This window comes from Hypomesus transpacificus, chromosome 11 (assembly GCF_021917145.1).
Source record: "Hypomesus transpacificus isolate Combined female chromosome 11, fHypTra1, whole genome shotgun sequence".
NCBI lineage: Eukaryota > Metazoa > Chordata > Actinopteri > Osmeriformes > Osmeridae > Hypomesus > Hypomesus transpacificus.
Window position 1 is genome coordinate 13,854,683 of NC_061070.1, and position 14,212 is coordinate 13,868,894.

At 40.2% G+C, this 14,212-nt stretch overlaps 2 protein-coding genes across 4 annotated transcripts; one reads left to right on the top strand and one right to left on the bottom strand.

Moving 5' to 3' along the window:
- Positions 1-335: 335 nt before the first annotated feature.
- LOC124474180 (kynurenine 3-monooxygenase) lies at positions 336-8,533 on the top strand. 2 transcript variants are annotated; one of them, XM_047030116.1, is made up of 16 exons: positions 336-497; positions 605-653; positions 819-888; positions 1,123-1,220; positions 1,828-1,917; positions 2,744-2,792; positions 3,576-3,663; positions 4,342-4,507; positions 4,653-4,724; positions 5,290-5,411; positions 6,003-6,150; positions 6,231-6,288; positions 6,391-6,473; positions 7,327-7,428; positions 7,541-7,600; positions 8,188-8,533. In XM_047030116.1, exons 1-16 carry the CDS (start codon positions 484-486, stop codon positions 8,326-8,328), a joined length of 1,410 nt encoding a protein of 469 aa, XP_046886072.1. In that variant the 5' UTR covers positions 336-483; the 3' UTR covers positions 8,329-8,533. The 2 variants fall into 2 exon arrangements, with proteins under 2 accessions (XP_046886072.1, XP_046886071.1); XM_047030115.1 differs by lacking the exon at positions 336-497 and having other exon boundaries at positions 509-653.
- A 768-nt stretch (positions 8,534-9,301) lies between these two features.
- opn3 (opsin 3) lies at positions 9,302-13,431 on the bottom strand. 2 transcript variants are annotated; one of them, XM_047029566.1, is made up of 5 exons: positions 13,042-13,431; positions 11,541-11,860; positions 10,316-10,567; positions 9,740-9,988; positions 9,329-9,375 (listed from the first exon to the last, which is right to left on the bottom strand). In XM_047029566.1, the coding sequence occupies exons 1-5, from the start codon at positions 13,358-13,360 to the stop codon at positions 9,346-9,348; spliced, it is 1,170 nt and encodes a 389-aa protein (XP_046885522.1). In that variant the 5' UTR covers positions 13,361-13,431; the 3' UTR covers positions 9,329-9,345. The 2 variants fall into 2 exon arrangements, with proteins under 2 accessions (XP_046885523.1, XP_046885522.1); XM_047029567.1 differs by having other exon boundaries at positions 9,302-9,988.
- Positions 13,432-14,212: the final 781 nt, after the last annotated feature.

The window sequence follows — 14,212 nt, forward strand, 5'->3', positions numbered from 1 at the left end:
TAGATTTGAACAGACAAAAGCAATCGATGGCGGAAGATAGCCAAATGTAACATGAACCACACGCTTATACGATGAATCTTCTGAAGAAAAAAAATCGTAATATCTTAATATTTACAAAAAACACCGATATAGATTTATACGAAAGCAGCTTAAATGCTGGTTTATTACTTTAGCATCAATTGCATCAAATCAATTGATTACACACCCTGTTTACAGTTTTACGTCATCAAACATCCTAAAGGAACATTTCACCTAAAAGTGAATACATTTTCTCACAGTGTGTGACGTCTCGTAGCCGCTAGAGGGAGCAAGAGATTTAATTGCAAAACAAGCATAAATGTTCGACAAGACTGTGAAACTGTGAAATTCCCACCCTCCTCAACTCCAAAGATATCAATTTCGTTTGTATTGTTGTTGTATGACAATCAGGCCGTGGGTGACTATTATAAAATCTCAGTTCGCTCCTCCCCCAAATCTTTGGCCATGGACTATAACAGGTGGGTCGGGTCTCTTTTTACCAAAATCACTTCATGGTGTATACTCTACAATATACTAGCGCTAAAGTGACCTACATAATAATTATGGATTATTCAAACATTGACAGAAGATCATCCAGCAACAAAAAAGTAGTGGCTGTAGTCGGGGGTGGTTTGGTAAGATTATTATTTGTAATTTTTACAAATATGGATATTATGTTGAGAGCAGTTTCCCTGCAGATTTGAGTTACGATACATTATTATTTAAGTATGCTACTACAGCAGCCGGCACAGTACACCTTTCAACTCTTAACAAACCTTGTATATTCAACCACGTGTTAGGTTGGTGCTTTGAATGCTTGCTACTTTGCAAAAAGAGGTTTTCAAGTGGAAGTATTTGAATCTCGAGAAGGTAAAGCATGACCAACACACAGTGCTCCCACACTACCCTAACATCACGTTTACAGCCCCCATCATGCTTAGAAACCAAAATATTTGATTTGAAAGTGTTTAATGATATCATTATACAAACGTATTAATTTATACATACAATCTGACTGTCCCTCAGCATTTCGACCTAGATTCATACTGTATTTGGTGTATGTGGAAGTGCCTGAATCTGTCTACTTTCTCTGCTTCTAATCAGACATCCGAAATGCCAAAATAGTGAAGGGGCGGAGTATTAACCTGGCCCTATCTCACAGGGGCCGTCAGGCTCTGAAGCAAGTTGGAATGGAAGACAAGGTATGTTTGTTTGTTATCATTACCCTTCCCTACCAGTGGTTAAGCAAATCAACCCTTTCACTCCCAGACTCGTGTTCAACATCTAAATGGAGACGGAAATGGCAGTAAAAGCAGCTTTTGCAAAAGTTGCATTCTTTAATATTAACTGTATGAATTATATAATGTAATGTATTCACAAGCCTCAAATGTTCATTCCCCATGTCTACTTAGCAATTTAAGGAAATCTTTTATTCCAGCATCTGAGGTTAGCAATTTATGTTGACCCACATTTGGTGCATGTTTTGACATTCATATGGCCCTTATTTTTCACATTTCATTTGTTAATTGGTTTGATCCAAAGTGACTTTTTTTAAAAACATTTCCATGCCTTTCCAGCATGACAGAAATATAACTACTTTTCAAATAAACATCCAAGGGCAGTCGTAATGAGAGGAACAGTGAACTTTGCCCTCACCCTATCTTTACACGTTACTTGTACTTGCTGTCTAAAATATAGGCTGTCAACATGTTTTGTAATGAACTATAACTTGCCTGCACAATTAACAGTAATCATTATCAATTTTCAAATATGAGAAGACGTTAAAATCTGATTTGAAATCCTTCTCAGATTGTTTCCAAGGGAATCCCCATGCACTCCAGGATGATCCACTCTCGGAATGGAAAACAGTCCGCTATACCTTATGGCAAGAAGGGTCAGGTAGTCTACACATAGCTCACCTCATTACCCACTCACAGGGGCGCCGCCAGGAATTTTGGGGCCCATGAAAAAGAAAATATATACATATATTTTTTGATCATTTCTATTAGTTTTTCTATTTTTTGGGGCCCCTATCAATCATAGAATCGTCCAAGCTTCCCCCCCCCCCTATACGGCGCCGCTGCCCACTCAAACAAGAGTATGTGCTGGATGTTACTTGAATGATATTGTACCATAGTCTTTAGTCTTTTCATGCTAGTTGTTAGAGTTGTTCTGTTCTACTGTTTATTCATAAGCAGCCAGCACAGTTACACAAACAGGATCATTTGCCATTGAATTACTAAAACAAACATGACCTCCATCCCCCAAATACCCCATTATTCATACCAATAATTGGGTGCTAAGTTTCATCACCTGTAAATGTGACAGCATTAAAGAGACACATTTAAGCAGGCTTGTCATTTTAGTCTCATATCAGTGACAGTAAAGGGACTATAGACATGTAACTGTAGTTGTCACAAAGCTCTTCTACAGAACATTCTGCTGAAAGACTGACACATGGAGGGATCAAAATATTATACTTACTTTTTAAAGATATATGCAGTTAACCCAACCACACAACAGTACATGAACACCCACTACATACGGTAACTTAAGGTAATTAAACAACAGGAGTCTTGCATAACACTGTCAGCTTGTATGATGTCACTTTTTTTTTATTTTTCTGAGCTCTAAAAGCACCCAAATACGTTAAATAGATCAGTGATTTAAGTGACCAAAAGCACAGAGATATATTTTTAACATCACAGCATGTTCTCTTTCTCAGTACATTCTGTCTGTAGACAGAGCTAACCTCAACAAAGAACTTCTATCAGGTAGGTTGATAATACAACTTATTAATGTGATTTAATGTCATTGAATGAAATATGTAGCACCAAGCACTCTTATCTAGAATAGCAGGGATTTGATCGATGGCCTGCTGTGCTGATAAACAATTCTGATATACCATTTGGACTTTTTAAAATACCTGTTAAAAGTCTACACCTTTGAAAAGGTTTAAGCTAAAATAGAGACAGGAAGTGTCTTTTAATTTCCACCTGGCTTATTAAATTATTTGAGTGTCCTTAAATCCAATTCAGGAGATTTCCCCTGTGTTTTAGCTAACCAGGCTGCAGACTGAAGTCAGGGCAAGTCTTTGTTCTCTGTACAAGCTTATTCGTAATATTTAATGAATCTCAAGCCTCAGGATAAAAGTACAGGCGTACTTTGAAGTGTGAGCAAATATGTCTAGACACTCACAGGCCTAGAACGGTTTCCAAAAGCCAGACGAATTAGCTATGTACTATAGATTCAGATTCAGAGTAAACCTAATGATCATGTGGCTTTCTAAACGTGTGCCAGTTTAAATGCCGATAGTCACAGAACAACCTGCCATTCTTGGATGCCTCCAAGGGTGATGTTTCAGTATATAACAGTTCCAAACCCATCCTCAATAGCCATTCTATAATTTACCCTTTTGCAGAACCATAACAATTTGTTAAAGGTTTTGCACAACATTTGCATTGCCACATAAAGTATGTTGAAAACATGGTCCTGTTATGTCATGGGGGTTACATGTCATATAAGATCTTTGTGTAATCCTTTTTTTGTTTCAAAAGAGGCTGAGACATATCCAAACACAAAGATGAACTTTGACCACAAATTACTGGACTGGAACGCTGAAACAGGGGCAATGACCTTTATTGGGTAAATAGTTGCTGATAGATGTTTGTCTCTCACACACACACACACACACACACACACACACACACACACACACAGACACACACACACAGTGGTCATTATCTCACATACTGTTGTAGAGTGTGGCATCTAGACCAATTTACAGTATTCATCTTCATGATCCTTGTGTGCTAATTCCATTTATATTGATCACGTTTGACATCACTGCTGCTTTGTGGCCTTGATGTGTGGAGGAAAAAAGAGACCGTTTCCACCAATGGAGTGGTTTCTGTCTATCTGCATTTCATCAGTCAGCTGAGTGAACAGAGAGTAAAACCAGACAAGGAATAAACATAAAAGTGGGACACAGGTGTTCAGATGTTTCTTTTCAGATGTTATAAATGTCTGTTTTTTTAGGTGTAAGTTTATATTGACTGATGAGTTGGTTAACAATCTAAGTGTCAGGTCATTGGCACTTATCTTAGGTACATTTTGCGTGTCTTATTTTCAGTGCAGCAAAACTGGCTTTCATTTTCCGTCGAAGAAAAACTGATAGCACTACATTCACCGAAGATCTCGCACACGAAACACTTTCTGAACCAAACCATGCAGCAATGTTTATCTACCTGTAAAAATAGTATTTAAAGTCAAATTAAAACATTGTGACACAGCATAAATGTATAAGTTGTCGATGTTGTGCAGACCTGAAGGAACCAAAGAAGAGATCCAGGCGGACCTGATAGTAGGCTGTGACGGAGCGTTCTCGGCCATCCGCAAGCAGTTCCTGCGCAGGAGCCGCTTCAACTACAGCCAGACGTACATTCCCCATGGTTACCTGGAGCTCACCATGCCGTCCCAGAACGGAGACGTGAGTCATGGATGATGTCATTCTTTCATCCTCTCCTCAGCACAGTGTTTGGTCTGGAGGTGCCATTGATCCGATGTTGATCAATGGTAATCTGATGTGGTTTCTAGTTTGGAATGATGACCTTGTTTGTTTTATTTTGTTCCAGTTTTCTATGAAGCCCGACTTTCTGCACATTTGGCCAAGGAATACGTTCATGATGATAGCATTGCCAAACTTGGTAAGAACGTGAAAATATATGTTGTATGTTTTGTATACACACCAAACTGCCCAAAAAGCACAAACAAACAAAAACAAAACTAAAACCACTTTCCCCATGTCCCTCGGGCCCTGGCCTATTTCTTTCCCTGGGACATTACCTTCTGGTAATGTCATAATGATAGTTCTGCCTTACTGACTCAGCAGAACACACACTCTTTGTAGTGCAGCCAGGTGAAAGTACCTCATTCTATTGCACATTGGCACTGATGCTCAGCACTCAACACACATTAGGGCCTGTAAAATGTAAAATGACCTGTAAAAAAATGCTATGAAAACGCCACTCCTGATGCTAATGGATAACACCTGCTGACTGGACAGATGATGATGCACCTGCCTCCTGTCCATCCCACATCCTGCTTATTGAGACTGTCAGCGTTTTAGTTTGCATAGTGATTCAACTGTTTATTGACTAATTGGAGAACATCCCCTTCCGTTCGAATGCCGAAACACAGTCAGCATATAATCACCCGTATGTAAATATGCTGCGGTCTATACTGTAATGTCCTCCTTCTGTTTGCTCCCAGGACAAGACGTTTACCTGCACTCTCTTCATGCCCTTTGAAGAGTTTGAGAAGCTCACCACAGGTGACCAGGTCATCGAGTTCTTCGAGAAATACTTTCCAGACACCATTCCTCTTATAGGAGTGTAAGTCACCCATGCCCTTCCTCCCACTCTTTCAATCAGTACTTTTTTAACCATCATATCTCCCACCATCCTCTCGTTCCTGCTTTCGTTTTCCTGCATTTGAGCAGCTCAGACCACATCCATCTCCAGTGAACTGTGAAATTACAGTGTCTACAACTCCTGGAGAGATGAGTTTTTAATTTGAGATGAGCAGTGGGCTACATAGGGCTTGGAAATATTGGACAGTAGGAACAGTTGAGGTGTGTAACTCATAGTATTTTTTTTCAGGGTTGACGTAATGGTAAGCAACAAGGAAAAAATTGCTGAATGGAGGTTTACTTTTTGTCAATGTGCTGTCACAATAAGTTCAAATGATCTTTGTCATTTTGAATCTCCTAGCTCAAGGCATTGCTGAAGCCAGTGTTCAGCGCAAGTTCAATGTTCATTGAAAATTGTCTGTTCAATTGTCTGTGAAATTATTCTACATGTAATTCTCAGAACTGTATGGATGTATCGACAATTTTGTACTTAAAGTTAATTCCTATAAATAAATGTTTTTCTTTTCAATAGTGTCTGAATGGGATTTGTGTGTGTCTTGTGTCTGTCTTGCAGTGAAGCCCTGAAGAAGGATTATTTCCGCCTGCCAGCCCAGGCCATGGTCTCTGTGAAGTGCTCCCCATATCATCTTGGGAACATGTGTGTGATTATGGGGGATGCAGCCCATGCTGTGGTACCTTTCTATGGGCAAGGCATGAACGCAGTAAGTAGGAGAGGGGTATCGATAGAGTTAGCAAAAAAGCGCAAGAGATCATGAGAAAAACTGTGCATCCTTGTGTCTAGGGTTTTGAAGACTGTCTCGTCTTCAATGAAATAATGGACCAGCTAAATGAAGACTTCAGTGAGTCCATGAATCAGATTTAGTGATTGAATAAGAAATGTACTTTGACAGCCAGAGCCTCCGGAGCATTAGTAAACGTTATAATTCTTGGTGGTTTTCCAGGTGCTGTGCTGCCAGAGTACAGCAGAGTCAGAGTTCCAGACGACCATGCCATCGCAGACCTGGCCATGTACAACTATGTTGAGGTAATGTCCATATCCATCATTCATGCTACTCTTGTACTGTAAATTAGGTTTACTAAATATGATGTCTGTGTGATACTGAAGAGTGCTTGCATCAGGGAAATGCATTCTATATATCTTGTAGAAATAAGTATATTGTAAGGAACTACAACTTAATCACAGTTCTCTTTCGGTTTCGAAAAGATGGGTTTCGTTTACCATTCAATATAATCCTCATTTCCTACTGCAGACACGATGAACATGCCCAAAATTTGATCATGATAAAAAGAACAATAAATTAACTAACAACCTGTACTATACTACACCTTTTTATCTGTCTGTAATGTATACTCTTGCATCTTGTGATGGTGCCTGGTAGGATAGTGGATATTGTGAAGTGGTATGGTTGGGGGTAGTTGAAGCACAAATTTGCATTCAGTAAACCATCCAGAGATGCCCATCATGTCGTGCATGCTACTTCATATCCAGGCATACATTAAATCCTGCCAACACAATGGAAGTAATTGGTCTGAACAACTTAATTGTTGATTTCAGAACCAGCATGTGACTTGCACATGCAACGCCTGAGCTAAACACCTGATTAAAGAGCTACATTTATCATCTTTTCTGATGATATGGTTATAGAAGGGTTTAGAAGAAAGGTGGTCTTCCTCACTGTTATGAGCTACTTAGTTTTTTAGCAAATGCACTAAAAGCGCATTGTTTGAGATGCTTTAATTACTTCAGAAAATGTTTTTAATGTAAATTAATTGGTTTTCTTTTATATAACTAATGTATTCTTCAGATTTTTGTGAATTTGCTATCATTTGTACACAGATGTTGTCGTGCACTAACAGATTTATTGTGTATTTTTTAGATGCGTGCACATGTTAACTCCAAATGGTTCCTTTTTCGAAAACATGTGGATAACTTCCTCCACATTATCATGCCAAGGACAATAATCCCCTTGTACACAATGGTAAATTCCTCGTATTGATCTTACAAATGGACAAATGATTTTGTTATTTGACTGGAGATGCTTAAAATCTCTTTCCTATGTGCCTCTGTCTTTTCATGCAACCTGAACCCAGGTAACTTTCACCAGGACAAGGTACCATGAGGCAATCAAGCGTTGGCACTGGCAAGACAAAGTAAGAGACTCCTATCTGATTTATTATCTTTGTTCAAGCTCTACTCCTATTCTGTACCTAGGCGGTTTATTATGAAATTGTGTCTGTACTGTGTATCACTAAGAAGTACCTTCTGTACTCTAGCAAATATAACTAGGACTTTAAAACTGAAATGATGATGAATCACTGAAATTATTCTCAAAAGAAAGAGTCTCACTAAAACTAGCAAGCAAGGAATCAAAACAATGACGCAAAACAAGTTATCTTTAGCTACACTGAGATGCTCCAGTATTTTCTGGATTATTTGTAGGTGTAGTGGGAGAGAGTCCCCTGTTCTATTTCCAACTGTCAGATGTGCCCTCCTCTGCCCTGGTGGCATCTGGAAGTTAGAAATCAGAGAGAATGACAGATGGATGAGCAGAACCTAAAGGCGTCTTCAAAACATGACTAATAAAGAGTGACATGTTGTTGGTGGTGAGACCGGAAAAAACACCACGTTGTCCTTTAAGGGTTTTGCTGTGGGTCCTCCATTCTTGCAATGTGTGCTTGCTGTGTCGGTCATATAAAACGCAATCTGAGGTAATGACATTTGGAAATGTTTTCCCCAGGTGATCAACCATGGCTTACTCATCACTGCCACAGCTGCTTTGCTTGGGGGCACCTACCTGCTCATAAAACACCCCCCTAACATTTCCCAAATCCCCGTCGACCACCTGTGGACCAGGCTGCAGGCCTTCAAACCCTTCTGAGTGTCTCTTTGGACCAGACAAACTCACACTCAGAGAGGGTTTCAGCTGGAGCTAAAAACTGTGTAGCCACCAAACAAATCTGAAGCTAATTACAGACAATGATCAGATGCAATGACTGAATAAGCTGCTATCTATGCTTCTTCACAATGTTGTTGTTATAATGTACTCATTTTTTTCATTTTCCAATTAAAGTAATTTGTATGTAGACTTATTAAAAAGCAGACACAATTTTGGGAATAAATGCAATTATGGAATCAGGGTGGTCAGAATACAATCAAGTAATACTTTACAACAAGATGAAGACAGGGTCACTCAAATGGGATGGAAATTAGCCTTTTCCTCCTCTTCAAGGTTAAAAGATCTCTAGAAGCGAAATCAATCAAGGGACTCTTTTCCGATAAAGGCCACTCTTCTCAGCGACTCTTGCGGTATTTATCAACATCTGTCGACATATGGACACAGAGGAACATGCCATGCTGCTCCCAGAAGTTTCCATTAGCCACCCTCATTCTCCCTATCCTTACAGCACTGGCTTTTCATAAAAGGCCATCTTGAAACACCTGCATTAAAGTATAGTTGTACAGTAAAGGTGAACCTAAAAGTGTTGTCTATTGATTGGCTTGGCTTCCTGCCAGTCCATGATCACGGCTGCTGTGCTGCAAGCTACTCTGAAGCTGAGCAAGGTTATCATCAGCTTTTGAAATCTACTCATCTCTATTCATAGCTAATGACCCGGTAGGTTATCTTAAGGGGCACTGCTGGATTTGTCATCACTCCTCCCAGTGGAACCCAACCTCGTCCTTACAGCCATCAATGTATTTTAATACTCATGTGCCTCATAATGAACATAATTACACTCAAATTAATTCCATAGTGATTGCAGTTATTGCACCGCTGTGTGCCATGAAAGAGTATTAATCATTCATATTTTTAAATAGGATTTATTATATCGAATCAAACGTTACAGGGAGTTTGTGAAAAGTGCTGTGTGCCTGTTCAGTCCCTGATGGTGTCTCCTCAGCAGCTGCTGGTCTTCAGGCCAGAATCCTGAAAAGTGGTTCACATGTTGAGAGAAAGGACAGGTGCCAATCAAACTGGACAAACTACAGAAAAACATCTAAACGAGCCAGTTTTCTACAGTATACTGTATGTTGCCATGTCTGATACTAGTAGGAGCTGGAGACTTCACTTTCTCACAGGGTGTATTTATTGAAAACTTCCAAATCCCTGAACCAGTCTTTGAAAATCCAAGGTAAACCGTTTCTGTTCAAAATAACATTGCCAGTCCTGCATCAGATGGGTATTTTGGTTTGTAGAGTTGCATGACCAGAAGACTGAGGTGTATTCAGGAACCGGACATGGATCGCATCATCAGTCTTCACGGTGTACCCTAAGGTCACAGCGGTCGCACCTGGATGACGTTGACCTCAGACGAGGGGCTGTTTTTGGAGGTAATGTCCAGGTTGTGGACATCGTTTCTGGCGATGATGAAGACGATAGAGGAGGAACTGAAGGTCACCCTCTTCTTGGGGCGGTCTCTACCCCCACGCACAACGATTGGCCGGATGGGCCGTTCAATTAGTGTCAAGGGGCGGTCCTTAATGCTGTGTTGCAGCACGGAAAGCCGGGAGCAGAGCAGCTGCATTAAGCAGCGCCGGAACTGCCATAAGTGGAGGAAGATGAGATCAGAGTTACAATACACAACACCAACTACTACTTTACATCCCTGTTTTCTGCCGAACTGTGAAATATGTCAACAGACTGAGCCTGTATTAGAGGCTTAATGAGTAGTAATTCTTCCTCCCAGCCCATATCATTAGTGTCCGCTTTCCAATACATTATGCCAACCAAAACCTGCCTGGTCTTGCCGCTTGAAACATACATGATACATTTTCTATGTATGTGTGCATAGGTGTTCAGTTTATTGCAATGATTTTAGGAAACTTTCCACAAAGCATCAATTGCAGGCTACCATAGGCCCTCTCACCTTTCTGCTCATGAATATGTAGATGAGGGGATTGTAGGCGGTGCTGGACTTGGCGAAAAAGGAAGGGATGATAGCAATGGTGGGGGAGACCATGCTCTTCCTGCCAAAGGCCTCCATCATGGAGACCACGGCGTAGGGAGTCCAGCACACCAGGAAACAGGATATCATCAGCAAAAACATGACAGCCACCTTCTTCTCATAGCGCAGAATTTTTATGATCTGTACTGTCTGGAGGTCCTGGATGGACCGCAGCTGCAAGGAGGATAGGGAGGGGAGGGGGTTGATGAATCTCATAAGACCACAATCACTCGGTCCCATCCCTCCCCCTTCTGAGAACCGCAGAGTTAGCCCTTAAACACTGATCTGTAACGTCAGAAAATATAACCTAATTGGCATGGTAAATTTGATTACAATTGCAATAAGTCGGAACGAAGGATGAAGTCATTAGAGGTCATAGTGGTGATAAGAGTTTTTCTGCACATTCCCACTTGCACTTGATTATTGATCCATTACTTACTTTACCCAGATAGCAATAGTTCAAAGGAGAAAGACATATGTAAGTTTGGAGTCTCTGGCTGTTAGACATCTGAATTAATGGGTTACAAATGGTGACCAGTTTATGGCCCACCCACATCCACCTACACAGACACACACCACTGTCATCCTGTCTCTTACCTGCACACATACACACACACACACATGCACACACACACACACACACACACACACAGTCCTCCCAAAGTAACAGTGTGGTCCACTGCTCTGCAAGCCTTGCATAAATGTAATCATCCTTCCAGGCAGCCATCCTTTAACGCTAGGCTGGCTGGTGTGAGAAACAGATGAGATCAGTCACACATGGTTGCTCATTCTGGCTGCTCAGGTACAGCCTCAGTACATAAACACCCCTGATTTATGTCTGCTACTGTGGACAATGAGCTCTGAAAGGCTTTTTTTCCACTCAACTGCACACACCAAGGAGGTACATGCATATAGTGACATATTATGATAAACAAAACCCTGGCTGTCCGTGGAGGAGGTGAGCAACATTACATTATGTTGAATGGACAGTGAAGATCAGGCTTATTTTATGTGAAAGTAAATCAACAGTAAAACAATGCTTATATAAAGCTATAAGCAATAGAGTTGGATCAAATTTCATATATAATGTTACTAAATAAATGCAGGGCGGTGAGTGGCCTTTGCTGTAAAATCGACCGGTTCTCACCAGTCGTACTGTGTACAGGATATTCCCATAGCAGTAGATCATGATGCCCACTGGGACGAAGAAGCAAGCCAGAAGGAAAAAGAGGATGAAGGAGGCATCGTTGGGGTCCTTGGAAGCCCAGTCCAGGGAGCATCCCAGCTGGTGGATCTCTAACTTGTAGCGGTTCCATCCCAGGAGAGGTGCCCCAGTCCAGACCAGCGAGTAGAGCCATATGTGGGTGATAGCCCTCCAGACCCAGGGGAAGTCCACCACCGTGGCATGGACCACCCGGATGTAGCGCTCATAGGCCAGAGCCGATAGGCTCATAATGGACACAATGCCTATCAGAAGAGAGACAGGAGCAGTATAATAGGTTGGGCAAGTAATCAACAGGGTAGGTAAAATGTGGGGAAATGATAAACATACTTTGCGAATATATCCCAAACTATTGGAATTTGTAAATAGTAAATAATGTAAATAACATGCCATATGCAGTGTCAGGCAAAGGAAAACAACTGTGATCTTGATTCATTATCATCAGATAGTATTGGTTTCATGGTGTGAAAAACTTTAAGACACCCATTATATCTGTACTGTCGTACTTTCCACATTCACACTCCAGCTATCCACATCCAATCAAACTCTGTGCCTTCATGGCTATTATAGAGAGCTCCAGACATCAGACCCAGATAATGATCCATTTAATGACCTGTGATCACATCTAGAAGCATGCCCGGGCAAATATTTTCTCTCTCTTTTTCATTATGTCAGTGTAACACTATATTGCATATTCTGTACGTTCAGTCCTTAATAGTCCATGAAGATGCCTGATCATTGTGACTTATTGTGAAAACAAAGCACCAAACAGTTTGTTATTTTAAAATAAAAACCAGACCACGGCAATAAACTGTAGATGAGAGATGACAACGAAAGATTAAGCTTCGCACATTCCGCGTTCACAGTTGATCAAGAAAGGGGGGTAAGATTACATTCATAACTCATCACACTAATCGTTTCCTATTGATTATTATCTCTGATGAATGATAGTGACATGAAAGTTATTTCTTTTGTAAACAATTAGCAGCTCAGTCAAGGAATGAGAGTTAATAGCAGTAATTACTGCTATTAACATGTATCAACCTGCTACAATCAACATTGGAACTTGGTAGGTCAGACAGAAGCAAATACGCAGTATAAACTAGTCATTTATGACACGGAAAGCCTTGTTGCACGGTATATATACCTAGACTACAACTGGGATAGAGTAGAAGAACACTATACGTAAATGACGAGAAACTGTTTAATCAAGGTGTTAAATGGCGCATAAAAATTATTGTCCCAATCGTCCCAAGTAATGTAAATTATAGCCCTTAATTAGTGGTTTGCCTAGCCTAAAGTAAAAAGTAGGATGTGTATTACTGTTTATTAATATGTATTCTGACACGACTCTGAAACAAACCAAAAACTATAGCCTAACTGAATTATTTTAAACTTAAAATTAAACCAAAAATGATGTTCTTACCAAATAAGCTGTTGCTGAACCCGTCCCAGATGCATGTTGCGGAGTTCCATATCCACCCGCATTTAATGCACGAAACAAATGTAAAGTTGATTCCAAACAGAGACACGAGTATGTCACTTACACTTATATTCACCAATAGCAAATTTGTAGGAGTCCTAAGTCGCTTGAATTTGTAAAACAGTATGATGACAATGACATTGTTGCAAAATCCAAAGACTCCAATGGTTCCGATTGTGAAGGCAAGGAGTTTGTATGTAGCGACTGCAAAAATATATTGTTCTGTATTTCTTTCAGTCGTAGTTTCATTCTCAGGATTCATTGCGTGAATAACTTCTTTCCTAACATTGTGCTGCGCGCATTGATAATAAACTGCTACGGGTGTGAAGAAAAATCGTGTGATCTTCAGCACCGCTTTTCAGCAGCCTACCAGTGCTGTTGACATCCAATTAAATCTGTGACGATTGACGTTCGAGAAATCGGGACAATTATACAGGGGATTGTTTGGAGATCTTAGATTAAGGTATACCATGGGGTGGGTCACGCGTCATGTGAACCGATAATGATGAGGCAAAAAAGTTAAGCGCTAATAAAGTCAAAAGCCTACCGACACACAATGTATCTATCTAGTGTACCTCATCTTCCTCATTGCTCAGTGTAGGCCATATTTTCTACGGCCACCCGGCTAGCTTTCTTCGTATAGGTAGCCTAATGAAACTGCCTATCGCATTCTTGACTATTAAAAATATAGTTAGCCTACATGAATAACTGCAATGTTTCAATTACAAAGTTTATATAGGCTCATGTAAACACATGATATACAAAATAGGATTACAAAATCTGCCTTATTGAAGTGTGTATGATAATATAATTAGTGATGGACCTGTGTAGGCTACATGTCTTTTCAGAGCATTTTGAGAATCCTTCTAAAACGCCCTTTCTCTGTCTCTTCTCTTGGTCTTGAGAAATGATTGATTACTATGACAAAACTTCTTAATCAGAGCCTACTGGTGGATTCAGAAGTTCAGAGATCCTGTAAATAATAAAATAATGAAACAGACTAGCAAGTATGTATCACAGGTATTTTAAAAACAAGAAAGCCATCTGGGTGAATAGAATAAAGTGTACATTAAGTCAACACCACATATCATCAACGAATATTTACATTAAAAGT

Bases quoted from the DNA above. Each gene is read 5' to 3' on its own strand.
- opn3 (XM_047029566.1), bottom strand. From the start codon at position 13,360: ATGAATCCTGAGAATGAAACTACGACTGAAAGAAATACAGAACAATAT. The intron at 11,861-13,041 runs GTAAGAACATCA...CTCTTCTGATAG, and splicing joins GTTCAGCAACAGCTTATTTG to GCATTGTGTCCATTATGAGC. The intron at 10,568-11,540 runs GTGAGAACCGGT...TCCTCCTTGCAG, and splicing joins TCCTGTACACAGTACGACTG to CTGCGGTCCATCCAGGACCT.
- LOC124474180 (XM_047030115.1), top strand. From the start codon at position 531: ATGGTGTATACTCTACAATATACTAGCGCTAAAGTGACCTACATAATA. The intron at 654-818 runs GTAAGATTATTA...ACCACGTGTTAG, and splicing joins CTGTAGTCGGGGGTGGTTTG to GTTGGTGCTTTGAATGCTTG. The intron at 5,412-6,002 runs GTAAGTCACCCA...TCTGTCTTGCAG, and splicing joins ACCATTCCTCTTATAGGAGT to TGAAGCCCTGAAGAAGGATT.